Below are 13,926 nucleotides of genomic sequence, written 5' to 3'. Positions count from 1 at the left end.
GATGAAGCAGAGTAGAGAGGGGAAAATGTTAACTGGAGTAAAATCAGCACATCTCTGCTTCAGCAGATAGTTTATGTTACATATGCGTGTGAATTCACCAATGTTACTTCACCACTGCATAGTAGCGGAGACTGACGAGAGAACAACTTGCCAGCAGTTTCTCCTTTTCTCCGAAATCAAAGCCATCACTGAACTCTAACGCGTGCAAGTGCCACACTCACTGTCTTAGTTATATGGTCAGTCACAATGATTTTCACCAGAGACTGATTAATAATATACATCCACCCTCATTATGATCAGAAAGACTTCTTCACTGCGGTCAACAGATGCGATCAAGTAAATTTTACCACTATGAAGTTCTTTGTGGCTAGTTTAATGGTTTTAACTCTTAGCTCAGTCTATACTAGATGCCAGGCACCATTGGGGAGCAAGGGGAAAAAGAAAATAGCTTCATTCACATTCCGACATCTTTATTTATTTCTTGATTACAAGACTTAGCCTGTGTCTTATCTTTTTCAGAACACAGGTTTGGTGGTGAGAGGAAAAGAGTACATCAAGGGATACAAACAGACATCCCTCACCGCAGATCACCACTGAGTCAGCTAATGTGATCCTAAGCGTAGAATTCATTGACTTGGTTGCAGGTCGACTGCAAATTACTCAGGTAGTCGGACCTGCTTTAGTCTGTACATTGGTGAGCTGGTTAAGTGAAGGAAACTCATCAAATGGTTTTGAATATTTGGGTTGTTCCAAGAAAGGGCAAAGACTCATTTGTCAACAAAACAATGTTATGAGGTTCTTATTTATTTTATGTTGAATACATCTCATATTGGAGTGTAGGAATGGTGATACAGAGAAATAGCAAAACCAAAATACACATCTAACAACAAGGTTTACGATAGGCAAAACTAGTAACAACTGGAACAAACAAATTAAAGGACAATGTCGCAGAAAATCTAGAAGACTTTGATGACAGTCCTTTCGATGCCAAAGAAAAATAGGTTTAAATTCAGAGGGGGAAATGTCTCCCAGAACACGACTACTTAAGAACATAGGTAGCAAATTTGAAAACACAAAACTATTTACTCTTGGGTCAAATAGTTCTTAGCTAGAGTGTTCTCCCTCTGTTGTCTTCTGAGGCAGGAGTGACATGATATCACTTTTACTCCGATGGACTTTTGTCAGAGTTGTCGCCCTCAGGGTTATCACGACCTAAAGATATAATGGGAATAGGTATAATAGGTTTTGGTAGAATGGGAATGGGTATAATAGGATTTGGTTGAATGGGTATAATAGGATTTGGTTGAATGGGTATAATAGGTATTGGTTTAGGGATCACAGGCAGAACAGGCTTGTCTGTCTGGACAGGCTGAACAGGCTGGACAGGTTTGTCAATCAGATTATCTGAAGTGCAAGGTCCGCAGTACACTCCTAACTTGGTTGCACGGTGAATCCAAGGCACAAGTTCGGCGACTCTCCCAAAAATACCTGAGGAAAATAGTGATTCGGTGAGAGGAGAATAAAAGTTTCTTATCTGTTTCAGATACGGTACTCACACCTGAATATTATTACATGTAAATACATTGTGTACATCCATCATGTATGCCATATGTACATGTACACCACACACGCACACACACACGCACACACACACACACACACACACAGCATAGTAGACTGGAAAAAAGGGTGAAATTTTACCGCCTGTTTTGTTTCGTTACACCGATACTTACCCACTGCGAACTTGTTGCCGCACATATAATCTTGACTGCTGTATCCTATAAGTTTGTATGTGTCAGTCGATTCATCCTTGAGCGCAAGGGGACCTCCTCTGTCGCCCTGCAAGACACAAAGCCAAATAAGCGAGTCATGGATCCTCCAGTAATCATGTAGTGAAAGGCGATTTTTGCATTCTTAATGTGCTTGTCTTACAATCAAAGGTAGTCTAATTGCATTTGTATCAAAGTCAAACTTGTGATTCTGAAAGACGCAAGCACAGTCAGAAGGATGAGTCTTATTCTCACCAGTGACTATAACCAATCAAAGAAAAGATTCATTGATATTTTGTCGATATTTATATGTACCGTTGTTGACTTTCAGTAAAAGGTAGCTGATTAGATGACTTTGTATTAAAGTAACATTATCTACCAGGGACGCTGCACTCACCCCGCCTCACTATAAATAGAGGCTCAGTCAAATAGGATGATGATTACATGGTGGGCATAGACTGAGGGTAAATACACAAACCTAGAATCTTGTTAGACGGGCATAACCCCCGAAAAGCTGTTTTAAGAACATAAGAATAAAGGAGACTGCAAGAGACTAGGCAGCTCCGTATCCATCACCACTTGTCATCCCCATCCATAAGTTGTCTAATCGTTTTTTAAAACAACTGATAGTTTCAGCGCTTATTACATGGTTACTAAGTTTATTCCATTCATCGACCACCTTATTAGTAAACAAATTCTTAACTATTTCCTTCTTAAATCTAAATTCGTCCAGTTTATACCCATTACTGCGAGTCCTGCCTTGTTGTTTTATTAAATGACCTTGTTTGCATCACCCTTGTTATAGCCTTTGATCCACTTGAACACTTCTATTAGATCACCCCGCACTCTGCGTCTTTCCAGAGAGTGTAAGTTTAGGTGCCTAAGCCTCTCTTCGTAAGGCAAATTTCCGAGTCCGTGTATCATTTTGGTCATTCTTCTCTGTACTGATTCTAGTGAATTGATGTCCATTCTGTAGGACGGAGACCAAAACTGTACCGCATAGTCAAGGATGGGTCTAACTATCGCTAGATAGAGTTTAATAATTACCTCTGCACTTCTATTCATTACCGTCGTAGCAATGAAACCTAATGTTCTGTTAGCTTTATTTCTAGTTTTATGTCTGTTTTGCATTGCTGTTACAATCACAAATGTATGTGGCACTTCCATCAGAAGTTCCCGCCTCCTGCTGTCTATCTTTCCTCACTGCTATCTGGGATATAGCCATATGGCTTGTTCCGAGGCTAGGTCCAGACTCATGTGCCTATAGGCCTGGCCACTGGCTATCACCGGCTCCAGCTTAGGCATGGGTATCATAAAGGGTAGCCTGGGGCTTCAAATGGAATCATAAGAATACGTGTTTATAAACATTTGCGTCGACTATACTCTTTTCCCATGTGTTTGTCATGCTGAAGTAATCCCCACTTACCGTACATGGACTGCCCTTTCCATCAGCGCAGATCTTATAGACATTTTCTGGAGGGTAGTTCGGATAGTTTTTCGTACAATATCCGTTGGACCGAGCTGTGTGAAGGAGAATAAAATTAGTTATCGTTTAGTCATCCTTGTATGTTACTCAGACGATCCACTTCTAATCACAATGGCTTATTAATAGACTTGAACGATCAGAATAAATTTTTGGCAGTGTCTACACCCTCATGGCACGAGAGAGAGAGAGAGAGAGAGAGAGAGAGAGAGAGAGAGAGAGAGAGAGAGAGAGAGAGAGAGAGAGAGAGAGAGAGAGAGAGAGAGAGAGAGAGGGAGAGAGAGAGAGAGAGAGAGAGAGAGAGAGAGAGAGAGAGAGAGAGAGAGAGAGAGAGAGAGAGAGAGAGAGAGAGAGAGAGAGAGAGAGAGAGAGAGAGAGAGAGAGAGAGAGAGAGAGAGAGAGAGAGAGAGAGAGAGAGAGAGAGAGAGAGAGAGAGAGAGAGAGAGAGAGAGAGAGAGAGAGAGAGAGAGAGAGACCTACTTTTCAAGTCTGCCTTGACGACGTTCCTGGACCACTTCTGACCCTCTGGCTTGACATTCCCATGTCCCAGGAATATGGCAGGTTGATTATAGTAATTCCTCCCAAACTCAGGCAGACAGATGGTATCCACTCCACTGGTCGCGCTGATATTTATCGGTTGGGCGAGTATCAAGATACCGATATCGATGTCTAGGTCCGTATAACTTTGAAGAGAATAGAGGACAAGAAGAGATAGTTAAACACGGGAGAAATAGAGGAGCAAAGAAAATAAAATAAAATCTACATTTGCTAGTTACAGTTGGATTCATGACTGACATCTTCTGTGCATCTCTTCACGTCAGATACTATAATACTTATTGAATTGCGAGGGATTCGTTCACGTCACGGGCGTATGGCCTCTCCTGATGACTTCAATTCTTTTAGTACTTACTAGTTGGGGCAACTGTATTTTCTGCATCGTTGGAGGTACTTACTTCTCGTGTGTGCTGACACTCAAAATGTCGATGTCAATGGCTGTCTGGGCGTTTGCATTTGGACCAATGTTACCGTCCCCAAGTCGAGCAACCAAATTTCTTGAACTGAAAACCAGCAATAAATGTAACCGGCCATTCTAAAATGTTTATTAGATCTGATTGAAAAATCATAAAAAATGATAACAGTGACTTTCGTGAAATGGATTTACAAAATGAGTATTTTTCATTATTCATATAATTTCAAAAATCTTCCACATTTTATGCTGCACAGAGATAGAGGGATATTTCTAACGACAAGGGCAAGCTTACTGGAGAAAAGACGGTCGGTGAGATCGAAGCATTTGGCACCAAACCTCTCAAGGAAAAGCAAAATTACCTTTCTTTTTTAGACATCAAAACATACGAGTATCTACAAGCCAGTGTTCGTATCAAATCTGGGTTTTACACACGGAGATAACCCCTCCTATTACGCCAACAAAGATTTACATTCAAACTTCAGTTCTGCAACATGGATGTGGGAACGGTTTTCATAACACGAGAGAAGGCAAATAGAAAACGCGTTCAAAAATACCACACGGGAAATTAGAGATATACAACGAAGTTCAACAGAAACAGACACGTTTTGGCATGGGCTTGCGATTCAAATCCCTCCCTGTTAGGTGTCGCCTTGCATGGCTTTTCTTCTGGCTAGCATTAGATGACTTTGACGAAAAAAAGGTGCGTTATCGTCACCAGCATCTCGCCCGCATTAGCAAGCCGGAAACATACAGCCAATGGCTAAGTCAAGGGTCTCTCGTGGACCCTGAAGTTACTATACTCTTGCTTGCGACTGTACGCAGGGACAGGAAACAACATAATGAAGGAAACTGCAAGAGACCATAAGGCCTACACTAGACAGTTCCATGTCTATTAGCACCTGTCATCCCCATCCATAAAGTTGTCTAACCGTTTCTTAAAATAACCGATAGTTTCAGCGCTCACTAACTACATGGTTACTAAGTCTATTCCATTCATTGACCACCCTATTAATAAACCAATTATTTCCCATTTCCTTCTTAAATCTAAAATTGTCCAATTTGAATCTTTCACTATCTATTAGATCACCCAGCACTGCGTCTTTTCAGAGAGTGTAAGTTAAGATGCCTAAGCTTCTCTTCGTAATGTAAATTTCTGAGCCCACGTATCATTTTGGTCATTCTCCTCTGTACTGATTCTAGTGAATTGATGTTCATTTTATAAGACGGAGACCAAAACTGTACCGCATAGTCAAGGATGGGTCTAACTATCGCTTCTATCCGTAACGTCCTAGCAATGAAACCTGTTGCTCTGTTAGTTTTATTCCTGGCGCTAATGCATTGTTTCCTGGATTTAAAGTCAGGGCTCACTAGAACTCCCAAGTATCTTCTCTAAAACATATCATCTAACCTACTTCTATTTTTGGGGATATGTAGCCCTACGTTTAATACATTGAACTTTGAGATGTTAAAGTCCATTTGCAATTTTACCGACAATGTGTACAATTTGTTAAGATCATCCTGCAGAATCTCGGCGTCGTCTCCAGACATAATTAGGCGTCCTATTTTATTGTTGTCGGCAAAATTACTAACATCACTATTAATACCATTGTCCAAGTCGTTTATGTACACAATGAACAATAAGGGACCGAAAACCGAGCCCTGGGGAACTCCACTAGAAATACTACCCCATTTGGATTTTACACCATTTATGGTGACCCAATGTTTTCTCTCACTGATCCAAGCTCTAATCCATTGTAACACTTTTCCTCCTATGCCATGGGCTTTGATTATATTTAGTAGTCTCTGGTGGGGTACCTTGTCGAACGCTTTCCTAAAGTCAGGGTAAATAGCATCGTAACTATCATTATTATCTGACGCTTTATATACGTTGGCGTAAAAAGATAGAAGATTAGTCACACATGACTTACCCTTGGAGAAACCATGCTGTGAGTCACGAATCAAATCATGCCTCTCGATGTGATCTTTGAGTCTATTAACTATTATTGATTCAAGCATTTTACCTATAACTGATATCAGACTGATTGGACTATAGATGCATATAGGTGATTTATCTCCCTTTTTTAAAACAGGAACATCGTTTGCCTGCCCCCAAGCAATAGGCATAAAACAAGTGTCTACCGACTTATTAAATATTTCTGTTAACTGGTCGCAGATTTCAATTTTACACTCTTTAAGTAATCTCGGAAACTTTTCGTCTGGGCCGGGGATTTTGTAGTTTTAAGGCTGGACCGAGGATTTTGTATTTTTAAGAGATATATCTCTGTGTTGTCCCTCTTGCAGGATCACCTCGTGCAGGTAACTGGCATTGGTCTCTACACTGGGGCATGTAAAGATAAGGAAATCAGAAAATATCAAAGGTTTTGCCTTACGCTTTCGCCACTGCGTAGGAGGTGAGGATGTGTCTGTCAGTGATGAGAGCTCCAGAACCGGTAGGTCTGGTCTCGCCCTTGATGAAGATCGGTACCTGGGTGAAGGGAGGAGGATACAGACTTACGAGCATAGTTCTCCGCTTCTGAAGAAGTATTAGTGTGCAATTAACAGAGAACACAGGATACATAGGTTTCCAAAACTAGAGTACATTTGTATTATGTATTCAATGACCTACACATTAACATAACACATGCACACATGAATATATACATAGACATAGATGCCCACAAACATGTACACATATTCACATATATAGATAGCATGTACACGTTGAGTACTCTTAGCCTAAACCTTCAGACGAGAGATTTTATTATCATCAAATCATCGAGACCCACATCGTGAGATGTTTCAACCATTGAATATCAACGAAGACTCGCGTGGTCTTGTTTATTTCTCACTCTATGTGACGTCACTTTTTACCTTCAAGCTCCTCTTTCTTTTGCACAACCGTTACCAAATCACATCTACAAAGGATTACAAAGGAAAAGCATGCTGATAGGAGACCTTTTGGTCCATAACTAGAACAAATGCGGAAAAATAATAGATAAATAAGTGAATAAATAGATGATTGTAAAATAAAAGATAGATTGTAATGATTTATAATAAATAATTCATAAACAATAAGAAATAAACAGATAAATAACAATAAATAGATAGATAAATAATAATGAATAAAATGATAGAATAAATGGCACGTATTACAGTATATTGCGTAGGTTTCTGTCTAAATGAATCTTAAAATTTCGGTCTGTACTACAGTGCACTGCTTCTGCAGGAAGTTTATTCCATTCATTGACTACACGGTTGGCGAAGTTGTTTCTACCCACTTCCAAATCAAATCTACTTTCTGACAGTTTGCGACCATTATTTCTTGTCTAATTTGCATTCAGTGTGAACATTTCGTCACTTTTGATCTTGTCAATTCCCTTTAGAATCTTTAAGACCTGTATCAAGTCACCTCTGAATCTTCGCTGTTTTACGGAAAATAGATTTATATGTTTTTGTCGTTTTTCGTATGATTTATTTCTGATGTTTTGAATCAGTTTTGTGGCTCGTCGTTATACTTTTCCAATCTGTCAATGTCTGTAATGAGATTCGGTGACCATACGGAAACAGCATATTCCAAATGTGGCCGAACTAACGATTTATAGCTTGTTAATGACGGATGGATTTTTAAACTCAAAAGATCGCGCAATCACTCCTAGAATCTTATTTGCTTTCTCTATGACGTAAATACACAGCTTATATGATTTGAGAGCATTACTGATAATTACGCCGAGATCCTTTTCACTATTCACTTTTGTTAATGAATTTCTAAATAACTTGTAATCGTACTATTTGTTATTTTATCCTATGTGTATAACCTTACATTTGTTTGTGTTAAATTTCATTAGCCACCTTTCAGACCATTGTTGTAGTTTATCTAGATCTTCTTGAATATATAATTGGTTTAAGTGATTATTTGCCATTCCGCATATTTCTGTATCATCAATAAATTTAGAGGCAATAGATTTCAGTCCGTGGAGTATAACATTTATATATACTATGAATAGAAGTGGCCCAAAAGCGGAACCCTGAGGAACTCCACTTATAAAAAGTTTCCTTCTAGAACAACTCTGTTTACGGTCGTTTAACCAGTTAGTAGTCCAGCTTAATAGTCTACCACTTATTCCGTGTGAAACTAATCGTTAGGGACAGTATTAAAAGCCCTCGCAAACTCCAGATATATTAGATCTATATTGTTTCTTCTGTCATAATTTGAGATGACTGTGTTGTAGAATCCGAGTAAGTTAGTCACGCAAGAACGTTTCCGTCTGAATTCATGCTGGCTATCATTTATTAAACAGTTACTTCGTAAATGGTGTTCGATAGCATCTCTGATGATAGTTTCCATAATTTTCCCTGGGCCTCGTGAGCCAAACGTTGTGAATGCACAGAAAATACCTCATTGTATTTAATCACTTAGGGGCTAGGTACGGAGTTAACCAGTATATCAAAATACAGAAAAAAATCGTGATAGGGCAGAGTTACAGATGGGACTGTGACAAAGGAGTAGCCAGCCTAAGGTGGTTTGGTCATGTTATGCGGGTGGATGAGATCAGATATGATTCTTGAAGGATTTATGGATTTTGAGTGACTGGAGAGAAGGTAAGGGAAAATGGTCAAATGTAGTAAATGGAGCTTCAAGAGCTCGTAGCTCGTAGTGTCGAACAAGTGAAAATGTGCGCGGGTGACAGTTGCGAGCTTTTTCGTAACGGTGGTAGCTTACATCAAGGATGATATGGCAATGCTGTTAGATAGCAATTTAGTTGGATTTCCTCATTATAAAATCAGAATGGAAAGAATAAATAACTTGCGAATGAGAAGGATGGGGGCTCCTTTCTTTCAATTTTATCTATCTGGCAGCGAGGAAATTAGCGTGGAGGTTAAACCGTATACACAAGTATATATACATACACACTGAATTGTTCCCAGTGATCAATTAATATCTTTTTTCAACCACAAATCACTTTTAATTCCATGCCATCGCAGTCGAGACTGAGAATCGCTCGATGGAGGCATCCGTTGGAAATTGAAACGTGGACGAGCCGAGGATTCGAACCCAGCTAACCCGTAACAAAGTTACAGTGACGTAAACCAATACGCTATCAAGAGAGATTGGTTCACGTCACTATAACTTTGTTACGGGTTAGCTGGGTTCGAATCCTCGGCTCGTCCACGTTTCAATTTCCAACGGATGCCTCCATCGAGCGATTCTCAGTCTCGACTGCGATGACATGGAATTAAAAGTGATTTGTGGTTGAAAAAAGATACAAATTATATATATATATATATATATATACATAGGTATCTCACTCCCATCTCTCACACGCTCCCCTCTCACTCCTTCCTGCTTAAACAGTCATGAAGTGAATTTTGCAACTCAACATCTCCCTGTCGATACTACCGGTTCATCTCTCGAGGTAACCCTCTCACGTAACAGGTCCTCTTCTTAGTCTCCATGTTCCTTCTTCCCCTTCTCTCTTTGTCACAAACGCATATTTTCACTTGTTCGACATCCTGGCATCCAGAATACACATACAAACACATGACCTACTAATGCCCACATAACTAAGTTCACATCCGCGGGGGTCACAAAAAAGTTTGTTTGAATATGCTGTTTACAGCTCTGGGTACTCACTATCCAATTATAGACGTATGGACCAGGCTCTACACCTCCCACGATCCTCGAAACTTTTTCGTTGGAAGGCCCGCATCCTGGAAGCAAAGACAATGGGCGGAATGGTAGTTTACATGTATACATTTTCTAGTGAGACATGTTTCCCCACGAAAGTGAATCACTCACTCACCCACTAAGGGTGAGTATCCATTGAGGGCGGGACCTTTTTATTCCTTCTTTACTCGTTGAATTAGCAAACAGCTGTGGATGACATAAACTGTAGAAACTATCAGGTAAATGCTATTAAGAGTGCGCAGCTTTACCGAGGTGTCTATGCACTCCCCTCTTATGCTTTGCGTGTTTGTTTTTTTCCAATTTCCTGTCTAATCCTTTCCTACATCCCTATCTTCTTCTCCGATCTCTCATAACCTGTACAAACACCTTTTCATCCTCTGAGCCTCGCTTCACCACCCTCGTGTTCACATATGAACTTTATTTCCATAATATACGTCTCAGTCTCCCTGCCCTCTCCCTCCGATCCTTCCCTCCACTTTTAACTCGCCCCACTATCTTTGTTAACCAATCCCCTTTCAATTTACTTTTCTTTTTCGTATTTCCTTTCCAACCGTTTTTCCTCATACCTCGGTTCATCTCCACCGTCTTGTCTCTCTCCAGAGCCACTACTCACATATCCATGTGATCTTTGATATTAAACATACCAGCCACCCTTCTTTGGGTGTTCACACCATTCTCCACAATTTACTTCATTCCACCATCCAGTGTTAAATCCAACCCGATGTATCTAAACACTAATCTCTTCTGTTCTGTGTTACTTCCCTATTGCTTGATTCCTCTTCTGGCTCTTCAGTCCTTATCACCATTCAGTACACGATATTCACTTTCATCTTACTAACCTCAGTCCTAATCACCGTGCTGTAGACAAAATTCACTTTCATCTCCTTCCCTTTGCTTATCCCTGGAAATTCTGTGATCAGTTCCTCTGACCCTTCTTTGTTGTCCGCTTCTTTCCATACCGTGTTTACAAAACCTATATCAACCTCACTCAAGCCTTACGTATAAGTACCGATCATAGTAGCTCATATTGTCTGATGGTGTTTGATATTTTGCTCCGTCTCCTCGGGATGCAAACTCGTATTCTATTTTCACATGGGAACGCAGCTTGGACACTTCGAATAAGATATTTCCCATTTGATGTAATAATCACACGGATATGGGTAGTTATGATTATTAATTGAAGTGATGAGTTATTTAGTTTAATCACAAAAGAATATTCAAGCAAATTTTCTCCATATTCACATATATCTGGTGTTGGATCTTGATAAGGTGTGTTAAGTCACTTTCACTATCCTATATAAATTCTATCGACTGAAAATCAACTTGTAAAAAATAAAACAAACTAGAAATGAAACAAAACAAAAATCATCCTATAATGTAATTGGTAATATGAAATAAGCTTCGCTGTCAAAATTGACTTACTGCATGTGTTGGTACATTTCCTAGGGTCTTTCCATCTCTCCTCGAAAGATTGTTCTAGAACGTTCGCTGAATAATTGGCATCTCTAGACTCATTGTCAACCTTCTCCGCAAGGGCCTCCGCCTCGTCCATGTTGGAGTTGTCAGATGCTTCTGACGGGATCACGTTTCCGCTCGACACTTGCAGGAGGGAAAGTGCCAGACCAAAGAGGCTTAGAAGATTCATGTTTCTGTTCTGCTGTCAACGGCCCCTCGTCTTCGCTTGCGACCCTCTGTAAGAAAGGAAGGGCAGTGAGGCTGGTGTTGTCGTTGTTATGGGATGTATAGTTTACCAGCGCTTCTATTCAAGGGTGATGATGGCGTTAGGTAAAGGCTGTAACAGGAACCTTTTGATGACTATGATTCAGTTTCGAACGCGATTGAATTCTTCAAATATCTGAAGCTTTTTCCTACCATGACGTCCACTCAAAGAGGGAATCTCGTGGTGAGGGGATAGGGCGTGCTGGGAACTGTACGACAACAGTTATAGTTATAAGGAACATGATGTGCCTGTTAATACACTTTGAACCACGAGGAATGGTGGTCTGGAAAGACCCAGCGAGTTGGGGGAACAAGTTACTTACTTGTTAATGGATAAGATAAAACGCCTCGGAAGGACTTGGTTGACCTGGGCCTTGGCGAAGAGTGGATCTGCAGTTCCCGTGGAAATGTTGATGCTTTTATACCTCTTGAGCAGGTGGAGCTGCAACAGGAGCAGTTAGAGGAGGCATAGACACGTACCTGGGAAGTCACCTGTGGAAGTGGGAGCAACTGGGAAGAGGCCATTGACACCTCAACTCGTACACGCGCGCACGCACACCTATACAACCTAAAGAGATCAGTATAAATGCTCTGCATAAACTTTTATTTTTCCCAGTGTACTTTGTTCATATAGAATTATACATACATATATACATACATATATATATATATATATATATATATATACATATATATAAATATATATATATACATATATATATATATATATATGTACATACACACACACACACACACACACACACACATATATATATATATATATATATACATACATATATACATATAAATATATATATATATATATATATATATATATATACTGTATATATATATATATATTTATATATATGTATATATATATATATATGTATGTATGCATGTATGTATGTATGTATAATTCTATATGAACAAAGTACACTGGGAAAAATAAAAGTTGATGCACAGCATCTATACTGACCCGGGTATAAAAGTTGCTGATCTTCATGGAATCTCCATTACTTCAATTGCCACCGAAGAAGCACAAGGAGGTGCGAAAACGCAATTTTGGCTTTCGACTATGCCTATTTCTATATCATGGCATACGGCGATTTACTCGGACTCCTGCCTATGGAAGGTAAAGTCGCCTTACGAAAGAGAGAGAAGATTGACAAAAAGCTTTGTCACAACAAGCTTACCATTTCATTTAATGAAATAAATATATATATATATATATATATATATATATACCCATAAACTTAGAGATATATATATATACACACATATATAGACACATATATATATAAATTTTCTTTAAGGCAGGCTTGGTTGAAGGCGGCTGCGGGTTCAGTGTTGATCGGTTTCTTCTTCGGAGTTTCCAGCTTCCTGAAGGTATCCCGTGAGGGGACGAGAAAAGGTCATCCTTCCAGCCAATCACACGCTTTATTTCTGCATCTTTGAACTATACAAATCCATGTATTTGTTCCATCTTCGTCTTTTGATAATGACTCGGGCAGAGTCGAAACGTCAAGCCAGTAATGACCGGAATAGGAAATCTACCCTTTCCTTTACCCCTTGCTATAAAGGATATCATCAGGAAGTTGGAAACTCTGAAGAAGAAATTGATCAGCGATGGATTTGCAGTTGCTTTTAACCAAGCCTGCCTAAGATGAAATAGGATTGTTTATATGTGAGTTTTTTTATTCTCAAATTTTGATTTTCACTATACACGGTGTCTCTTCTTTATTTTTCTTATAAAAAGACTACTGCTGCAATAGACTCGATAATAATTTATTTTATATTATTTGTTTTTGTTTTGTTATCATTTTGTCTGTCTGATTTTCATTTATTATTAGTTAAATGTTAATTTATTATTATTTACTATTTACCTGTTTGTTTATTATTTAACTATACCTATGCATTTATTTATGTATTTTATTTGTTATTTACATTATTATAGTTTTTATTTATTATTTTGTTATGATTTTTTTCGCATCCGACCTAGATAGGGACCAAAAGGTCTCCTGTCGGCATGCTCCGCCTTTGTAATCCTGTTACGTATAATATATATATGTATATAGATAGATAGATAGATAGATAGATAGATAGATAGATAGATAGATAGATAGATAGATAGATAGATAGATAGAGATAGAGAGATAGATACATAGATACATAGATAGAGAGAGAGATATAGAGATAGAGATATAGAGATAGAGATAGAGATATAGAGATATCTAGATAGAGATATAGAGATATAGAGATATAGAGAGAGATATAGAGATATAGAGATAGATATATA

General features: G+C 39.0%; 1 protein-coding gene across 1 annotated transcript; it reads right to left on the bottom strand.

The window, feature by feature from the left end:
- Window positions 1-453: 453 nt before the first annotated feature.
- LOC143036077 (clotting factor G beta subunit-like) lies at window positions 454-12,116 on the bottom strand. The gene is made up of 9 exons (XM_076203334.1): window positions 11,951-12,116; window positions 11,331-11,599; window positions 9,855-9,931; window positions 6,613-6,707; window positions 4,206-4,310; window positions 3,733-3,935; window positions 3,196-3,290; window positions 1,734-1,839; window positions 454-1,488 (listed from the first exon to the last, which is right to left on the bottom strand). The coding sequence occupies exons 2-9, from the start codon at window positions 11,551-11,553 to the stop codon at window positions 1,163-1,165; spliced, it is 1,230 nt and encodes a 409-aa protein (XP_076059449.1). The 5' UTR covers window positions 11,554-11,599; window positions 11,951-12,116; the 3' UTR covers window positions 454-1,162.
- Between the last annotated feature and the right edge of the window lie 1,810 nt (window positions 12,117-13,926).

Source organism: Oratosquilla oratoria, chromosome 20, assembly GCF_046742065.1.
Source record: "Oratosquilla oratoria isolate Oo_2021 chromosome 20, ASM4674206v1, whole genome shotgun sequence".
NCBI classification, from domain to species: Eukaryota; Metazoa; Arthropoda; class Malacostraca; order Stomatopoda; family Squillidae; genus Oratosquilla; species Oratosquilla oratoria.
Note: the sequence above shows the minus strand (reverse complement) of the source record. Positions and strands in the feature narration are given on the sequence as shown.